The 20,365-nt window shown below is 41.3% G+C and overlaps 1 protein-coding gene across 3 annotated transcripts; it reads right to left on the reverse strand.

Moving 5' to 3' along the window:
- Positions 1-25: 25 nt before the first annotated feature.
- NBR1 (NBR1 autophagy cargo receptor) lies at positions 26-20,345 on the reverse strand. 3 transcript variants are annotated; one of them, XM_062017228.1, is made up of 21 exons: positions 20,106-20,345; positions 16,207-16,269; positions 14,304-14,322; positions 13,900-13,922; positions 12,824-13,042; positions 12,172-12,246; positions 10,853-11,070; positions 9,626-9,790; positions 8,928-9,134; positions 8,487-8,646; positions 7,699-7,986; positions 7,160-7,312; positions 6,613-6,688; positions 6,170-6,280; positions 5,518-5,706; positions 5,271-5,405; positions 4,571-4,934; positions 4,181-4,275; positions 3,558-3,636; positions 2,738-2,843; positions 26-2,354 (listed from the first exon to the last, which is right to left on the reverse strand). In XM_062017228.1, the coding sequence occupies exons 1-21, from the start codon at positions 20,274-20,276 to the stop codon at positions 2,181-2,183; spliced, it is 3,090 nt and encodes a 1,029-aa protein (XP_061873212.1). In that variant the 5' UTR covers positions 20,277-20,345; the 3' UTR covers positions 26-2,180. The 3 variants fall into 3 exon arrangements, with proteins under 3 accessions (XP_061873212.1, XP_061873211.1, XP_061873213.1); XM_062017227.1 differs by having other exon boundaries at positions 26-2,357; XM_062017229.1 differs by lacking the exons at positions 13,900-13,922; positions 16,207-16,269; positions 20,106-20,345 and having other exon boundaries at positions 26-2,357.
- Between the last annotated feature and the right edge of the window lie 20 nt (positions 20,346-20,365).

The raw sequence follows: 20,365 nt of genomic DNA on the forward strand, positions 1-20,365 counted from the left end.
CCTTAAATAAGATACAGACGTCGTATCTGCGCTACAGGATATATTATAAATTATACCATGCATCCATTAACAAAATATACAAAGCCAACAGAAATGGGTCTATATTAAGCCTGAGCGTACATCATCTAAACCCTAAAGTAACCAAGGGAAAACAGCGATTCACACTCTGCATTTCAGTCCAAAGTGAGGTGTTCCTCCTCCAAAGGGTAGTGTTTTGTAGGAAGGTACACACAGAAACAACACATATCCCACTGGGCATTCCAGATCCAGGCAGATAACCATCCTTCGAAGTCTCACCAGCTACTACAACTCATTCACATTCCTTCTTCCTCCTCTTCCAGAGCAGGCAAAGGCCAAAAGGAATTCAAACAGCCCAGATGTAATGGGGGGGGTGGGAACAACCCTGTGGTTTCAAGCTACAAAAAGATCTTTATCTGGTCCACAGCAGACAGTTGTACTGGTGTAAAGATGGGAAACACTGCAAAATAGGTCTACTGTATTTCAAAATAAACATTTAAGAGTATATCTTCCACAATCTATAAAAATAGGTGTAAAACGAAAATGGTATGATACATCTTCTTCTTCAATTATTTTAATGGTCTCTTATCTCTAAGGGTATTACACCTTTTAAAAAAGTCACTACTACTGATCACCTGCTCAGTCACAATACTGCTACTGCTTCAGCTACGCTGTGGCAACACAGGAACACCCGAGCTCAAAGCAGCAGTAACATAAAATATTTTAGGATCAATGGTCTCTTACTGTAGCAAGGAATAAAAGTTTGCATGGAAGTAAGAACGTAGCCAACATTGCTGTCACCTTCAGAGGGTCTGGGCTCTGCACAGGTTATCTGTGGATACACCACTGCACAGCAGTGTATTTTGCTCATTTCTTGTGATTCTTCAGAATCAAATCTCTCTCACCAAATTCAGAATGGAATTCTTGGATTTCCAAATTAAATAAGGGCAACTAAAGCAAAATCTTGTGAGAGGAAAAAAAAAAAAAAACACCATGAATCCTACACATGTGCCTGTGGTAACAAGGAGCAGCCAGAACCACCAGAGGAGACTGAACACTTAAAACTGCTTAACTTAACGCATTTTTCAAACTGTAACATGAGTCACACGATCCCTACCCTCAAGCACTCTTCCCGTCCCTAACCACTACCAGAACTTGGACTCCAGTTCAGGTCTGGGTTCCTAGGCATTCTTCAACTCTATGTTTGGTGTTAATGGAGTAAGAGGTTTGCACTACACTGAAAAAAAAAGAAGAGAGCAGTCAAAACTTTTTAACGTTTCTATCAAAAGCCTGAAAAGAATCTTAGAAAGGCTTCTCCTACTCTTAACGTTTAACAAAATATTTCATGTAGGCTACGTTTTCCTGTTACAGATACGTTTTGCACTAACATTAATAGAATCATATAATAGAATCATAGAACAGTAGGGTTGTTCAATTGCTGCCGGTGAATTTCACTCTCCTGCTTCACTCTGCTACAAAGAACAATGACTTTCCTGGTGTTCATCAGTTTAATAGCAATTCCACTCTCATCTATTTCAAAAGTTGTTTGATGATCCAAGATGGCTTTTTTGTGTGTATGAGCAACCTTTGTTCTGCTAAGAATGATTTATAAGGTTAAAGCCAGTTACATTACTGTCATGCACTTGACAAATCAATTACTAAATCATATCATAAGAAACAACTTTCTAGTTTTGGGCATCTCTTGTAAGTTAGGCAAAACTACATTTTACAGCAGCATCTTATATTGGTTTCTATTCCAAAGCTTGTTAGAAGTTAAAACAACAACTTTCCAGCTGCCTAAAATAAAATAATAGAAATCTTACACACAACAAAGGGAGAAGTTGTCATCTGTGTGGAACTTTAAGTAATTCTACAGGATTCCCTGATAAAAGGATTCAATATGAAATTAGAGGCTTAAAGACTACTTGTTTAACTACAAGGTACAAACAACAGTTGAAATTCTGGTCTCCAAACTCATAAGATGCCGTGACAAGCACTGTTTGACACTTCCATGAGAGGAAAAAATAAAGTTTAAAGCTCGAAGAAAAGCGAAAGTTTTAGTCACATCCCCAATAAGAAAGCAGCTGAGGATCACTCTGCTGCTGTTGCACTGTTTAATGAGTTTACTCAGTGAAGACGACTTCTCTCTTCACCAGGAAGGCTCAGTATCTACTGCTGTACCAGTCACTGTTACTGATCTGAAGCAATTCGGTTACCACTTGAACCATATTATTGTTGTGTTTCCTCAGCAGTCGCAGGTTTAACTGCCTGTCACAGAAGCCCATCTCATTCAGGCTGGATAGAAGAGTGGCAGTGTGCTCTTCTGTAGCTGCAGGCTGCTGAAAACAAAAGAGAACGAGGTAACCTACGGGAAAAAACGATTTTCACCATTTGAAGCACTGGTCCTGCATGATACTGGAATATAATTAAAGCATACAGGCCCTTTTGTCCACAATTATCTGCTTATATTCACTTTCACTGTTTATTTACAATGGTGAATTACTACTCCTAGACAATGCTGTAAGAGACATCTTTCCATCCCTCAGTATGCATTTACCTACCTGCTGGTGGAGCACGATGCTTCAAAGGGATGCCATCAAGCTTAACATTCTGCTGTTGCATGAGGTCCTATACAGAATACTGATACATTTACAGAACACTTGTAGTGTTAAGGTTGGCATTCTATGAAGCTCACACTGCATACAGGAAGGACCCTTACCTGTTCTATAATGGGCAGTCCAGCAAATAACGCTTTGTAGGCAGAAGCAGCAACTGACAAAGCTCCTTTAACTAGTTCTCCTGCAATGCTGCTTCCTTGAGGATATCTGCAGAGGAAGCAGGTATTACTTTTTAGGGTCAGTACAAACAAGTGTTTGTTTCATGTGAAATGCAAATCTCTCCCTGTTGATGTGTCAACTGAGATTTAGCTATTGCTGGAGAGAACAACTGTTGCTGTTTGGGAATTGAGTTATGCAGGAAGCTCATGCCCTCTTTCTTGATACCTTCTATTAAATGTTGGGTTTTTGCTAATGTATCTTCATTTGACTTTCCATAATATGACCTTTTGTAGAGAATTAAGTATCCTCAACGAATGCTTCTACACATAAAAGCTGTGCACTGTGACACAGCCGTTCAGGCTAGGGTAACTTCTTTGCCATCAATTCTGAAGTCACATAATATTCAATGTTTTGTCTTATTACTCCACTTCTAGTACTTTAAGATAATTAACTTTGTAGCTACCTTTAAAAATCCTTGCCTTAGAAATCTTGGTATTTTCTACCTAAACAAAACCCGGCAGAATTCCACAGGGGTTCAGCTTGAGCTCTTCATACACTTTTGCTTGCCAGTTCTGTGTCCCTCATATTTGTGTCTAAGCAGAAAACTAACATCTTAAAAAATTAATCATCATAATTCAGTTAACGTTCCCTTTAAGAAACACATTGACTATGTGAAATCTCTAAGCCAGTACTTTCTCCTGGGTGCCTAATTTAGCAGCGTTTAAAATGGTATTTGTGAAGTCATAGCTTTAGCTTCATTACCTTGGGTATTCTGAGCACTTCTGTTTACCCGTTGGAATTCCAGAAGACCCAGGTCCACGACTGTCTTCACCACTGGGTTCTGGAAGAGAATGAAAAACAATCATACCAACATGTCCAGTTAATCAGTTGAAGAGATGTGACATGTACAGAAATGGAAAGGATTCAGTCCGAAATGAGTACTTTAACGTTTAGTTAGCTAGACACAAGCTAGGTATACAGGATTCTCATTGCCATCAAAAACAATCAAAGAATTTAATCAGTCATTTGGCTGAGCAGTCAATGGATGTTGACTTTAACAAGAGATGAACTGCTGTCTGAGCTCCCAGTGACTGTAACAACAGCTTAGATACATATCTCATCAATTCCAAAGCAGGGGAAATTTTCCAGTTGTCTATAAATTCTTCTGTGCACCCTGCTACTGTTTCTAATTAATAGATACTCTTAACTATTCCACAAAGCCAATTAGTTCCTTATTACAATTTTCTATACAGTACAATTTCAACACCCAGAGGAAAAACAATCATTGCTTGGGACATTTCTGCTCTCCTCATGAAGACATCAAATCTAGCCATAGGCATAAGAAATAACAACAGGATACACCCTTCATTAAGTACTGTCCATACCTTCTCTTATTTGATTAAGAGGCGTGGAAGAGGTATTCTCTGAAGCCAATACGTTTGGTTCTTGGAAGACGGGATTCTGAAGAGATGCAAGACTCCTGAGAACAAAAAAGACATTTTACTACATTCATTCTGTATGTACATGTGTAGGTTAAGTCAAGATTAACAGACAAAAGAAAAAGCTTCACATGCACCCTTCTTTCCCTCTCTTTCACTCACCTATCAGTGAGTGGAGGCTTTACAAAACATTACAGGATTTAGGACATTCATTCCAGTACACGACAAAACTTTTATTGCAATGTTTTCTGTTTGGAAACTGAACTTAGGCACAACACCCTCCAGAATCTCCAGCAATACTGGCACAACCATTTTGGCCTTGTCCGAGCAGCCTACCTTTGTGCCTGGGGAGTGGTGTCCACAACCTCTGGCGTCAGCGGCTCTACAGCCAGTGTTTGGGAAGCTGTCAAAATGTCACTGATGCTGCAGATCTGGGGCTGGCTTCCCCCTTCTGGATTGCCTGCTCCTGTTTCAGGTTCTCCTGTCTTTTCCAAACTGGGCTGAGAAAGAGCTGAACTGTACATAGACTCCCCTAAGGGACGGCTGGTGTCAAAGCACTCAGGGAGAATAATGATATAATCCTCTGATGAAGCAGATGAGCTTTGACTTTGAACATCATCTTTATCATCATCTTCCTCTTGGTCAGAATTACCAGTATCACTACAGGGGCCTACTTGCTCATCAGACTGCAGAAGGTCCCCTAACAGGTAAAAAGAAGTAAAGTAATAATAATCACATCAGAAACACTGAAGCACTGACTTCAAGCTACATGTACAGAACACAGCAGCACTGGCCACCCTTAATATAAAGGCACTTTGAATTAATGACCGGAACCTTTAGGTCTCAACTTCGCTCTTTTTTTAAAAGCAGCTGTTAAACTAGCTGCTCTTTCAGAGTACTGACACCAATTACCAAAGTAATAACCACTCTCTTACCTAATGACGGATCAGTTTCCTAGAGCAGCAGATCTTTCTACACCTGTCTTTTTTTGTAGACTTTATTACAGTCACGTTAAATTCAAACCTATTTTACTTACCATAGCCATTTTCTGTCACTGCACTCAATTGATGAATCTTTACTTCTTTTTTGGGAGCAGGATTAGTTTTTATCTTAGGAGCTTCTTCAGTTGTCATATTGCAATTCAAGGTGTCTTGCAATGTCTGTAAAGAATCTAATAAATCAGGAAAAACAATTAAAGCACTACCACCACCAGCAGTACAGGGCAACTCTTTGGCCAATGTCTGACTGGAAAGCCACAGAGGCCAGCCAAAGACAGTACTTACTCTGGAGGATTTTCTTTTTCTGTGGGGGCTTATGGTCAGGTGCTGCATCCAGAGTCAGAGAACGAATTACAGTTTCACAGACAAACTGAGTCCCACTCATGTCTTCTTCCCCTTCCTCCTGGTTCAAGGGATGTTCAGCTTTCACCTTCACTACACGAGTATCTGCAGGAAAGCAGGCTTCCACCATGCCTTCAAAGAGGAAACATGACAGATCATTTTAACCCCACCACAAGGAAATGTGAAGTATGAGAAGAATGTTTTCAGCCTAGCCAAGGCTAACGTTGACTCTATGTGCCAATTCCCTTTAAAAAAAAAAAACCAAAAGATTTTGCAGTTCAGTTCAAGTTGAATGTGAAAGGGCTTGAGAAGAGTAGGGGCCACACCTGGAGCACTTGAATGTAATATAGCCTATAAAGGGCATATTGTTAATGCTCCCAACAATTCTAGTGGTCAGACAAATCAAGAGAGGCATTTGTATTTCAGAATTTCACATATCTGACACTCCAGGTTCTACAATCAGAGAGGAAATGCTTTTTTTTCCAAGGAAGGGAAAAACAAGTGTTAGAATTCTTCAGAAATCAAGTCTGCTGACTGCACAGAAGTGACATGCTCCTCCCCTCCTCATCCCCAAGCTCCCATGACTACGGCTTACCAGGTACTGGTTTAAATCCACTCCCCTCGTTCTCCTCCTCTATCTGACCTAAGCCAGGTTTCTCCAGCAAGGGGCTATCATGTGGCAAAGGGGACATGCATGGAGTCATGTCTGAAAAACAAAAGCAGCAAAGACAATTGGCACTCAGGGAGCAGGAACCTCCCTTTCTCCAGAACACAACCTTTTCAGAAGTTATTCTTTTTTAAGGGATATTCTATTCTCCCACAACTGATGAAACCCAGTTATCTTAGAAGATAATTTGCTGAAATAACCAACTATCTTCGAGTTACACTGGCTCTAGTTGAGTAAAGAAAGTAGCACCTTTCTTCAATGTGTCTGGCATCTTATGGTCTTTACTGCTTTTCAGTTTCACATCCACAAGACTAAAAACCAGAGGACACCCGTGTGTGCTAGAGACAGCACACAGAATATGAGAATCTTACCAACAGGAGTATTGTGTGGCACTCGCTCCAATTCCTGCACAATATTTATGTCCAACAGCTCAAACGACAGTAAATCCTAGGGAAAGAAACACCACCCAGTTTTCATCAGCAAATCCTGAAATAGAATCCTATGCTGTAACTTTCCAGCATCAGATCCCATCAAACTTACAAATACTCTACTGTTAATTACTCAGCATGACCTCAGGCTAAGGGCAGTTCTCCCATAGGATACATCCACATCACAGAACATACTACATAAATCAAGGCAGCAAGAGGCAAATCTAAGTAGTCCCTTGTTAGGAGCCAGAGAAAAACCTAACTCTTACTCCTTTTTGAGAATCTTAGCCTATCCTGCACACATCTTCCACGTAGTGACCTTCCCCCATACATGAAAACAGTTCTGCTATATAAAATGCAATACACTCTTCCTGAAAACACAGTGGCTATTTTAGAGCTCAGAAGCTTTTATTCCTATGGATGTCTATGTATCTGTAGATCAAAGTGCAAGGTGGTTTGTTTTACCTCTGCCTGAATTTTAGTGCTTTACCTGTGCAGTGAGGAGATCAACAGACGGAATATAAAATTCTCTCTCACTTGGCAGATTTTTCATCTTTAAAGGAATAGTTGGCAGAGGTATTTCAGTCTGCTCTGCGATTTCACCCATCAGTTGAGCACCTGCTTCTGTCTTTAAAGAGGCAGCCTGCAAGAGGAAAAAAGTCCCAGAGGCCCATCAAAGCCTGAATTTTCTGTGTAAGAACACTAGTAACTTGAAAGAGATTTAATTCAAGTCAATTTGAGCCAAAAGGACAAGATCTAGCACAAAGGGAAATCCTGCAGTTTCAGCTCAATCAAAGAACCAGGTAAACAGCTGCAACAGACTGATAACTAATCCCACACCTCTCAAAAGGAACTTAGAAATGCAATAAAAGTTGTGTTTCTTCTCTACTAAAAACAAAAATTAGAAGCAAACAACTTCCCCTGAAAATCATTATAGTTGGGGACACCATATCGTTGTGCCAAAGAATACACATTGTTCCTTCTGCTAGCCAATTCAGAACTGCCTCAAATCTTGGATAAATTACTTGCCTGTTTGGTGCTGGAAGCTTTATCCTTCTGACAGGAGTCAGAATCCTTCCAGTTGCCTTCTAAATAGTCAGTAGCTGGAGAGGGATCCACAACAATACTGCACCAGATCCTGGGCCCAAACTGTTCCCCTCTGTGTGACAGCCTCCAGTGAGAGGTGTAAGTTCCTTCTATATTTGGAGCTACAAACTCGACAGAAACGGTTCCTACTTGTCCCGATGGAAGCGACGGCACTAACACATCTTTTTTTTCAGAAGATGCCAAAGTCAGATTTCCCCACATAAGTTTCAGCTGAAATGCATAACAGAAAAAGCGAAAGTTAAAGTCACAAGCTTCTCTGCCAAGTGTGGGCAGAATCAGCAGCACTTAAAAGTCCTTCTGCTGGAAGACCTTGTAGATACTAGGTATGGAGAGAGAGGCTGCTAGCAAACATTCTCACATTAATCACTATCACCACAAAGTAATAAGATACCCTCATCTTTCAACAGGTACAGTCACTGACGGAAGAAAGGCATTTTGAAGTCAGAAAAGCAATGCAGCTGTAGTAAACAAGGTTGAACTGTATTATTTTAACAGCACTGGAAGATATGTCCAGTGATGTTAATCTTGACTTTTCCTTCTGTAGCCTGCAGCTGTAAAGAGTAACCAGACAGCTTATTGCCTCATAATTCCAGGCTTGTGAATTAACAAGCCAAATGAAATCCTAAACGCCTTCTGACAGAGCCTTCGGATTCCTAATGCATACAAGTATTAACTTCCAAAACTACTCTAGTGTGTGAAAGGCAAGATACCTTTGTGTCTGAGCTCCATTCCACATTGCCAGTATTCTTCATTCGCCAGTGTTTGATAAACTTTGTTCCTGGTTGCACACGAGTCCCATCTGGCAAATTCTCATCCACAAATACTGCACTTAGCGTTGGGACAATTGCTTGGAAGGGTTGACTGGGACTCCTGAGGTTGGGAGGAGGAAACAAACAAATGTACCAAATTACTATGTAATTCTGTAAGTTTCTGGTAATAACCATCAATTGCCTTTTTTCTCCTGCTCTCCTCCCACAATAAAAACCCTCCACATTGCAAGTTTCATTTAGATATGATTCTCAGATGGTCCAAGGAAAAATTACACTTTAAATGAACAAACTCATCAGTTTCCTCCCGTTGCTTTAACTGGGTCTCACCACAAAAAGTCAGGCAGCACAGCCAATAACTGCTCAGCTAACAACATGTCTTACAGGAAGGTATTAGGTTGGAGACTCTCCGATTTCAGAGCAGGTGAGCCACTATTTTCCAACACATGGACAGAGTTCCACAGATTAATTTTCCTGTGCAATTTTAGCTGTTTTTTGAGCTCCCGGACCTCTGCCTTTCGCTGCTTCTTCTCTGCTCGTAATCTTTGCTTTTCTGCCTTCAGAAATCTTTTGTCCATCTGTTTCTGGAGCCTGCAGAGACAATAAAGCCATCTTGTTAGAATACATTAAACTGATGAAAGTTTAGCTTTAGCCAACACAGTTTATCTCAAAGGTAACACTCCAGGAAATATGTTATGCTTCTAGACTAGATACTACATGACTTGAAAAGAATGTCTTTGTAGTTGCTTACAAAGGTATTTTAAATGGCCTCAGTGAAAGAGCAATCTTAAAGGCAGATTAGAGTATGCCCAAAGAAAAAGGAAGCTTTTAGATTTTGCTACCCACCTAAGACAGAGAATTCTATCTTCTCTACTTTGTTATTTAAAATGCTGTATGATTCCTAACTTAAAAATGTTCTAAGCATACAGATATTTTTAACCATTTGTAATAAAGCTTGAGTCACATTTCCGTTTCTTATTGTCTCAACCTAAAATAAAAGCTGAACATCAACCCCAATACAAGTGTTCCCACTTTGCTATCAGGATAATCTTGTCAAGTACTGACAAAGTGTCACCATTTACCTAACTTGCTCCAGAGTAGCAGGCAGGCGAGATGAAAACTCTGCAAGGCTGTAATTTTCAGCAACACATAGTACAGGTCTTCGCAGCTTTAACAAGACATGATTAGGATCATGGGCATATGTTCCTGCTTCACACTGTTCACAGATATTGTAGGCTGGACAAACACTGCAAACCAGAAAAAGCAGGTTACTGAGAGGCAGACAAAGAATGAATGTACTAGAAAAAGACACTGAGGATAATGAACCCTTATATTTCTGCAGAGAAACAGCTCTATATCATTCTACCATTATAAGGAGTCCTTTAGTGAAACAGAAGCTGGTTCTCTCACTTATACATCAATATTTGGAGCCATCTGGAATATCTAGATCAGTATCTCTCTTTTTGACAGAACTCCAACACTTTGCCACTTCCTTCTTGCATACACACTGACAAAGTCTGATGCTTCCTCTAGCACAAGTGACTAACAATTGTTGCTATAAAGGATAAAACATTATACTGAAATTCAATGCCAGAAACAGCACCATACGAAAATACAGAGGACAGTCAACTGAAGTATTCATGGATGCAAAGCAGATTGGTCCTGCAGGAACGGGACTGGCAGAAATCAGACTGTCATCTCCAGCCAGCAAACAAAATAACCATCCAAAGAGAAACCTCTGTTGGCATGCCATTCACTGCTGCTGCCTAGGCCTAAAATACTTACTTTTACAGCAATTGCCTCAACTAAAAAACCCCTTGCTTTTGACATCTCAGCTAAGAAAACCTTCAACCTATTTCATATTATTAAACCAACAACAGTGAGATCCTTTAAAAAAACATCACCTGCCTTAGTCTCATTGACTGTCAGAACTAAATAAAGGACTATCATAGACTGGTGGTGGTAAGTTTTGCTTTTTGGTTTAAGTGAACGGAATGAAATATTTTCTTGTACAATCACTGCACATTAAAAGCAAAAAAAAAGGGCAGAGAGTACTTGAGAACACAGTGTTATAAACTTCCATAACTCTGTTTTTACAGTCCCATTTTCTTAAAATAGGATTAATCTTGCTCTTATGCAGATAATGTCTATAAACTGTTTGTGAGACATATACTAGATGTTCTGAAATATACAGCATGCTCCAGATCAGACATCTAGAAGTCTTCAACATCAAGACAGTTTCTCAGACTCATCCACATGCCTTACAACTTAGGCTTCCCCACTCCCTCCCATCTCTCATCATATTCTACCTGCACTGGTAGCGAACTCCAACAATTCGGGCCTGGCAGTTGCAGCAGGAGATCAGCCAGTCACACTGGTTGCCATTCCCTACTTGGTTCTCAGATGCTGGAGGTGCTGCTGTAACAGAGCTCTCGGAAAAATCTTGAGGCTGATTGTGATGAACAAGCTTCTCATATAGCTTCTGTTCCAGTTTCTCAACAGTTTCCTTAACTACTTGTTCTCTGAACTGCAAAAAAAAAAAAACCCAAACTAATGGATGAGACCCCCCTACGCAGCTTCAAAAGTTGGATTACATTGTCCCAAGTCTCCCAAGAAACACGAGCAGTTCAGAATCAAGTTCCCACTCCCTGAGGACATTCCAGATGAAATTAAACAAGTATGACATTCCCTATATTGTAGAAAATACCAGTCCATAGCTTTTAACAAAGCAAACTTAAAACCATATACTCATGTTTACAGTATTAAGGTTCTTCTTCCACAACTGTGTACAGATGGAAATAAACTAATCTCTGAGACAGTTAATGCCCAACACACTCCTCTGGAGTCTCTACCATTAGATTCTGATTTTGTCCATCAGAGAAGTTTTAGATACAACCATTAAGTTCCCTTATCTTTAGTTGGTACTAAGAGCTGGCAAAGGAACGGAAACTCTAGAAAAAAACCCTTAAATGCATATGCTATTGTACAGTGTTTCAAGAACTCACTAGCTAACTAATTATTGGTATTCGTATCTAACTGCTTCTCAATGATGTTTACTAGCTGTTCAAAACAAGTTAACACCCACATCTTATTAACCCACAGGTTACACTCAATGGCCTGAAAGCATTTGTTTTTTTAAACTGGACAATCAAGAAAAGCAAGGTCATCAAATGCTATGTTTCAAATCTTAAGTATGACCCTACTGAAACTGGTCAAACAAGAGTCTCCAACAGCAACACCTCATTTCACATTCTGTCTCATTATGACTGCCCTGAAGTTCCTGTGACTATGTGGAGTGCAACAGGGATTCTACCATGGGAGCTACTCAAAGCTACAGTCAAACTAATCAAATGCATAAACCAAACAGTCCTCTCTTAACAACAAGTGGCATGTGTCAAACTTCAAGGTAACAGCTACACTGTACAGCCATAGTTAGACACCTGGTTTCTGTTCATCGCCATAAAGCAAAGTGATTAGATGCCTGAATACTCTTTAAAATCCTGGTCACAAATATTGAGCGCATGAACAATCAGATGTACAGCTGGGTATCACAGGTCTCTTTTCCACCCACAGACTGTTATGTATCCCTTTAAGAATACTAAAACTCAGGGAAAAAAAATACACTTACGGTTTCCAAGTAGCTAGTAAACCATTCTGGAGGATTTTCATTTGTTCTTCCTGTTACGGTGTGATTTAACTTTTCCTGGGGAAAAAACAAAATGAAAAAAACACATACACCACAAAAACAAAAATCACAAACCTTAAGCAGGCAAAGCTGAAAAAACCTCAATACAGAAAGTCAGACACTTTCAAATAGCTCTTCCCTCAAGCACCTTTAAAACAAAAACCAAACTAACTCTTTTTCAAGTTATTTGGAAAACAGGGGAAAAACAATACAAGGAAGCTACTGAAATTTTCCCCTGAAGATTTCTGTCTCATTAGTGTTTGAGTGTAATTACACATCACAGCCAAAGAAATCAAGTCAATCAGAAGTTATTAGATGGTCATCAGGGCTTCAGGATACCAACTGCTTTGCTTACTAAAATACTTAATAGTCAACATGAAAGAATCTGTATTTCTCAATGCAGCACCAAAACACCCTCTTGAAGACATTCAAATAATTTTGCAAGCTTCAATGGGTGCAGGTGGCTGAAAATGAAGACTGACTTGGGAACTCAAGAGATTTTATGTATGAGGAAAGACGACAACCACTCTATAAAATTAATTATGCTTACGAGTTCTTTGTTTCAATGAATATACAATTCAGCTCCGTATCCTACCTGAATTGTCAGCTCTGTTTCATTTTTTAAGCCTTTCTCTAACTCCCGAGCCAGCATGGAATAGTGAAAAAGAGGTTTCTTCTCGTCTTTAACAAGTGGCAACTTCTCTGTCCCAGTTTTCTCAGGTAGTTGCAAAGAGCAAGGAGACGAAGCTTCTTTCAGAGAAGAGTTCTTTTCGTACACATTCATCTGAAGCTGATTTCCTTGTTTAACTGCAATCTAAATAAACAGTACATACACACATATTTACTCCACTTAGAATCAACATACAAAGTCCTGTAGAACTACAGCACTACACTATACTGGAGAGGCTGGGGAAAGACTAACTACACAAAAAGAAGCATTGAGGGGAAGGCCACAATACAGTTAGCTGACATTCTGTTAACCTTTAAGAAAGGCAGAAATGTTTAATAAAAAGTTTATAGTAAACAAAAGGATAATTATGCAGATATTCTACAGGAATTTTTCAATCTACAATAAAGCTGTTCATCAGAGCCAGTAAACAACTGAGATTCTGGAGCTTACAGTAAATTTCAATTTATGGTTCTTTTCAAATTATTGCCAGTTTTCCGTTTCAGACTATGAGCAAAAAAGTCAGAAAGCATCAACATTTCACAAATGAAATTTAAAAGAACGCAATTCTTATTTTGTCTAAGGAAAAATAACTGCTTTTAAAATAACTAAGCACTGATACCAATTAAAGTTTTAATGTTAAACTCTCCGGCAACACAGTCTTTGTGGGCAAGACTTATAAAAGGACCCAATCAGAGCCCAGGGTCTCCCAATATGGGGTTAGTGTTTAAGTGTCTGAGAGGAAGTCAGTCATTTGACAAACAAATTGGCTGCTCATGACCCTGAATCACACCTGCCCATTCAATCAATTTATACAAATCAATATCAGCCTGGATGGAAGAAAATTGCAGCAAAATATTCAAGCTAGTGCCCAAAGCTAGAAAACTGAGCTATTCTGATCTCCATACCAGGTAATCCTGTTGGGTTTTTTTTCTCAGCTATGCCAGATTTATTTGGAGAAGGAAGAATATATTAAAAAAAAAAAAGTCAAAGAGACCATTTACCTTCAGAGCTTCTTCATATTCCTCTAAAGAAAAAGGGAAAGAAGCGTGAATTTTCCCCATCTCAAACAACAGATTGAAATTTAGCACACAGTATTTAGGGACCCTCACATCAAGGAGTGTCTCCCATACCTTCTGCTTCTAATTCTTTTAAAATAGTGCTACTGAAGGAAGAAATTGTACACACAGCAACAGGCAAACACGTTCTCACAGCCTAGATACTTAACATTGCATTAACTTAGTCAACTCCAATTTGTTCCTGAGGATCAAAAACTCTTTGCTTTGGAAGGAATTTGATGCCCAATCATATATAAAATCCAGAAAACAAAAAAGCAAGCAATCTCAACTGCATCTCCAAAAATATGAACAACAGTTGGTATCTGTTTACTGATTTCACTTCAGCTCACCTTTGCTATTCACAGAGACCTGCAAAGAGAAATAACAGCAAGTAAGAGCCACTGACAACATTTTTCTTTCCAATTCTCTTCAAAATTAACATGCTTTCAGAATAAATGTACTTTGTCATTCAGCGCTTCCAAAATACCACTCCTTCAGACCCTTGTTATTGTTGCCTTGTTTAATCATTAACCAATGTTGTCGTGTTCTGGAGTAGACCATGTTCTTTATTTGATTTGCACAATAAGCAAAGTCTCTGGCATCTACAAGCACCCAAAACAAGCGTGGTCTCATCTACTGGAAGCAAGCCAGTGCCACTGTGTTCACTACATGAGTACACAGGTTGGACTTAGTTGCTGTTAATGCCTAACAAAAGAACAGTTAAGTGTTTCATGACATGGATACAACCTAAGCTCATCTTCTACAGGTGCTCATTTATCAATTTTGCACATAGAAGTTGCTAATGCAAGAAACTATTTAATTATTACAGCATTGTCTGATTCTGAACAATATTTACTCTAGCAGTATTTGATAAAGAACCTTAACAGAGGCATCTATAGATTTATATAGATACAGGCTTGAAAATAAGGGGAGACTCTTTCCCTGAAATGTAGCTTGAAGCATCTTTGACACCAAGGATTGCCACAGACATCTCCTCATTTAGTACTATGTTTCATACAAGCATGACTTGGACTGGGTTGAGTGATAACAATGAGAGAGTTGCAAGTAAAGGGTTATGTGTGTTAAAAAAAATCAACCAGACATATAGGAACCTTACAGAAGCAAGACAGTTAAGTTTTGGATACAAAAAGCAGGACCCAAGCAGACAAACAACTTCAAAATAGTTTCAGCAAGGCCACAGTGCCTGGAGTGAGAACTTTGCTTCATTAACCTTTAATATTAAGGTTAACAGCAGTTAACTTAGGTATGGTAACAAGCTAATAGAAGTACATGCTAAACATATATGACCATGTTCCTCAACTCTCCACCCAAATAATTTTAACCATCACCCTGTATTGCAAGCACAAATGGCAGGTGGGTAGTTCACCTTCTGTAATGTCTATTAAGGATTGCTCTCCTGTCTCTCAGTGTGCATGTTAGGAAGAGAGATCCTCCACACAGTCAGCACTGCACTGAACTAATGTTGGCTTTTTAAACTATAAAAACTGGGTTTGGAGAGTGACTTTTTTTTGTTACAGATTTACATTGCCTCTTAAGAGGGAAAAAAAACCCCAAAGACCCCCATTCCTGCAATTTATTAGAGCTACAATCCAAGTAGTGGAAAACAGTTTGCAACAGTTATGTTCTGTTTGAGAACACATTCCACTCTAAATCTCCAGATAAACAGAGAGAATATGAGAAGGTGAGGTTATGTCAAACAGGAAGTTACTCAACAAGGACAACAAAAACCAAATCAATTTGTTTTCTGAGTCAGTAATCTGCTTGGAGATTATAGTATTTGCATAAAACAAACAGAGGATTTGAGTACACCAGGTCATTGAAGTAAACATATGCTAATGATAGAGGACCTAGATTTGACAGAGGAAGGAGTGTAGACTGAAGAGACAGGGCTTTGCCATGGATGCAAACACAAATATTGACAACTACCTCATTCTCATGAAATGAAAAGATAAAGAAGTCCCTCAACAGAAGCACCCCTGACTCAGAGTACATGGAGCTACTGACTGTTTCTACGGGTGGGAAAAAGAAAAGCAGTACCTCTACGAAAAAGAAGTGTGCTACATTAAGAGTGAAACCACAAGACTAACAGCTATTTTCTTATTGAAGCAGCAAAAAAATATCATTTGTGATAGAGACTCCTGAACGAGCCACAACAAATTATCACGAGCAGGAAGGCTCACAACAGTCACATTTGATAGGCTTGTTGGGAGGGTGGGGCAGACAGTATTTTACCTCATCATTATCCTCATCTATATATTTGATCTGAATGTTGTCCAGGTCGAATGAAACTTTAACCTGTAAGTGAAAGAGAGCATAAAATCAGAATGAGACAGAATTACAGGCATTTTCAGTTAATCATGATTACTAACAGGGAAAAAAATGATTTAACTCCTCCATCCCTCCCTCCAGTTTCTCTGTTGAAATAAACAGTTTTACAAAAGCCATTCTTCTGGAAGTGAACAATTCTCCCAAGTGCCTTGCTCCTTTCCTCCAGCCTTTACTAACTTTCTATATTGAAAAAAAAAATATATATTCACAGAATCACAGAATGGTTTCAGCTGGAAGAGACTTTTCAGCCCATGGAGGGCAGCCTCTGTCCCAGCCCTATCAACCACCAGCCCATTGCCCTCGGTGCTGAAACGGGACTCCAGCACCTCCCTGGGCAGCTGTTCCAATGCCTCACAACCCTGGCAGCAAAGCAATTCCTCCTCGCATCAGTCTCAACCTCCCCCTGGGGCAACTTTAGGCCATTTTCTCTTGTTCTATTGCTTGTTACTGAGGAGAACAGACTGACCCCACCTCACTACAGCTTCCTTTCAGGTAGTTGGAGAGAGGGAGGTCTCCCCTGAGCCTTCTTTTCTCCAGGCTCAACAGCCCCAGATCCCTCAGCCCTTCCTCATCTGAGACGTGCTCCAAATCCTTTCCTAGCTTGGTAGCCCAGCCTCTGGATCCTCTCCAGCACCTCCATGTCCTTCTTGTAGAGAGGGGCTCAAACCTGGACACAGGATCTGAGGTGTGGCCTCACCAAAGCCGAGTGCAGGGGAATGATCAGCTCCCTGCTCCTGCTGACAGCTCTGTTCCTGATACAAGTCAGGATGCCATTAATTTCTTTGACGTTTCTCCTCCCTAGTTAATGTTTACCACAAAATAAATAATAATAACCTTTCCATTACAGGAGGACTAGCTCAGGGTTAATGGACTCAGTCCTGGTACAGACTTCAGTATACAGAAACTAAAGACAACAGTCGCCAACTTTTAACTTGTACCTTAAAAAGCCCTAGGAAGACTTTTTTTGTCCCACAACTCTATTTGTGTTTTGAGAAGGTAGGATTATTTCAAGTACTAAAATGAGTAAAGTACCTCATTCTGCTACTTGCTGGCTAATGCACTGTACATCTGAACATATAAATCTGTTATAGAGATCAGAATGAGGAGAATAAAGCTGAGCGCGTATTTCGTGTTTTGCACTAATAGTGCAGAAAAACCAGCCTCACATGAATTTTAAATCATAGAATGGTGGGAGATTGGACCTTTAGAGCTCATCCAGTCCAACTCCCCTGCCAAAGCAGGTCCCACCTAGATCAGATCACAAAGGGACATGTCCAGGTGGGTTTTGAAGAGCTCCAAGGAAGGAGCCTCCACACCCTCCCTGGGCAGCCTGGCCCAGGGCTCCCTCACCCCAACACTGAAACAGTTTGGCCTTGTGTTTAAATGGAACTGTTTGTGTTCCAGCTTCATCCCATCACCCCTTGTCCTGTCACCAGATACAACAGAAAAGAAGTGCTGCCCCAACCTCCTGACATCCACAAGTTAGACACTGGTAACTATTAATGAGATCCCCCCTCAGTCTCCTCCAGCCTGAGCAGCCCCAGGGCCCACAGCCTTTCCTCAGCAGGAACATGCTCCAGTGCCCTGAGCATCTTGCTGGCCCTGTGCTGGCCTCTCTGCAGCACTTCCCTGTCCCTCTGCAGCTGAGGAGCCCACAACTGGCCCCAGGACTCCAGGTGAGGCCTCAGCACATGTGGCAGAGCAGAGCAAAGGGGAGCAGAAGCTCCCTGGCCCTGCTGCCCACACTCTGCTGTATGCACGAATAAAGGTGGTTGTTGCCCTTTGTCAAATAATCTTTGAGGCTCACAGTCACTTTTGTATCATTTACCTACACAAGCTGCTTCTTGACACAAACCCTCTCTGAAAAACGGACCTATCCAAGAAGCACTCTGCTAGCCTGGACCTAACAGAACAGCAGTGCCCTTAGAAGGCAGCAGACGGATGGAACTTACAGAGTATCACAAGAACACAGCAACATAGCCACGTACCTTCTGCAGTGAATGTGCTACAGGCAGTTCCCTCCAGTGATAGATCCCAAATTAATTTTGGGAGTGCAGCAAGATAATCAACTCAGCTTATCAAGAAGAAACTGTGGTCTGTATCTACACTGCCTAGTAACACATGTTGTTCCCCAAAGATGGAGTTGACTCTTATAAACACCAGACATGTTTATCAATCCCTTAAAAACCAGGAATGACACAATTTAACTGATACTGAAACAATAATTCACAAGACACAGCAAAAAAAAACCCACCCAAACCACCCAGCAATGCTGCCTTGGTGACAGAAACACCACCATAATAAAACAACACACCTTTAACAAACACACCCTCACTCCAGGCTACTTAATCTTAAAGGCAACACCATACCTACACAGTAATCTGCTTCCAGCTTTGGTGCAAGTAGCATTCTGACTAGTTCAGACATTCCTGCAAGCTTTATTTGCCACCGATGGCTTTAAGTCTGAACTAATGCCTCTTCTTCACAGTGAGTGAAAACAACACAGTTCAAACTCTGAATCTGAGCAACTCACACTGCAAGATCCTCCTACAAGATACACTGGAATATGTCAGGTAGAAAAAGAACTGAAAGACAGGAAATAAATCACCAGAAGGACCTCTTAAGTGCAACTTTGAGAGCAGGCTAAAAAAAACCCAATAGAACAGCTGCTAGAGAATTAAAAAACCTTGCTGCAGCTTCCTTGTAACCAAAGGGATCCTCACTACACCATTTCTGCCTCAGCCAATACATGAATTTGCACTAAATGGCACTGCAAGTAAACACCCAAACAAAAATCTCTTAAATATACCAAGTGCGTGATCCACAGTCCTTCATTAGCAACTGCCTACGCATGCGTGGCCCGCAGAGGAAAACAGTTACATCTTGACTAGCACACATCAGGCACCAGGAAGCGAGAAACTAAATGATGAAAGGGTGAGGGAGCTGGGGCTCTGCAGCTTGGAGGAGATTGAGGGATGACCTCATTAACATTTACAAATGCATCAAGGGTGGGTGTGAGGAGGCTGGAGCCAGGCTGTGCTCAGGGATGGTCAATGACAAGACAAGGGGCAAGGGGGACAAGCTGGAACAGAAGAGGTTCCAAACAAACATAAGGAAGGATTTCTTCCCTGTTGAGGTGAGGGAGCACTGGCAGGGGCTGCCCAGATGGGCTGTGGAGGCTCCTTGTCTGGAAACATTCCAAATCCAACTGAATGAGTTCCTGTGTGACCTACTCTAGGACTTAGATCATCTTAGACTAGATGATTTTTCAAGGTCTCTTCCAACTCCTGAGATTCTGTGACTCAAGTACCCCAGAGAGCAAAGGTAAGGCTTCAGGCAAACGTACATAAACAACCGTATATAAGCAACCATATAAGCAACCGTATCTACTTTAACGAGGAAAAGAACAGGAGATAAGAGGCACAGGCTGTGCTTTATAGGGGTACAGCGCCAAAATGAAATGTCAGTAACCGGACAACAGGAAAACACACAGCTAAAGCCATCTGCTCACGCAGAGAAGCAAGAGACCCGTAAGAAGCTTTATCTAAGACCGGCTTTTCACACCACTCTAAGTATAGAACAGGAACAAAAGTTACTGCCAGCGCTACAAAGACAAGCCGAGACGGCGGCGGCACAAAACTCCGGCTCCAACAGCCTGTGAAACGAGTGACACGGCTCAGACAGCCGAGAGGGAAGACGCTGGGCCCTCAGAGAGGCGCTGACGCTCCGGGCCCCTCACGGCCACGGCTCCCCAGCGCTGCGGCGGGGCCCTTCGCCCTGCGTCCGGCGCGGCCAGCACTCACCATGGCCTCCACGTCCGCCCAAGTCGTGTGCGCCGAGTCCGACACCAGGAAGCTCTGCGTGTCGCCGCGGTAGGTGACGCGGAGGTTGACCTGCGGCTCCATGCCGGGCTCCACGCTCTGCTCCCCGGCAGCCTGCAGCCGCCCTGTCAGCCCGACCGACGAGCCTAACATGGCGGCCCGAGCGCCGCCGGCCCCTCTGAGCCCTTCCCGCGATGCTATTGGCGGTCGCGCCTGCCACTCATCGCTCTCGGCGCTTTGAT

The sequence above is a fragment of the Colius striatus genome, chromosome Z, assembly GCF_028858725.1.
Source record: "Colius striatus isolate bColStr4 chromosome Z, bColStr4.1.hap1, whole genome shotgun sequence".
NCBI classification, from domain to species: domain Eukaryota; kingdom Metazoa; phylum Chordata; class Aves; order Coliiformes; family Coliidae; genus Colius; species Colius striatus.

Excerpts from the sequence above, each read along its gene's own strand:
- NBR1 (XM_062017227.1), bottom strand. The coding sequence starts at position 20,276 with ATGTTAGGCTCGTCGGTCGGGCTGACAGGGCGGCTGCAGGCTGCCGGG. Across the intron at positions 9,791-10,852 it reads GGAGTTCGCTACCAGTGCAG|TGTTTGTCCAGCCTACAATA; the intron begins GTAGAATATGAT and ends TCTGGTTTGCAG. Across the intron at positions 6,689-7,159 it reads TTGATCTCCTCACTGCACAG|GATTTACTGTCGTTTGAGCT; the intron begins GTAAAGCACTAA and ends TTCTTTCCCTAG.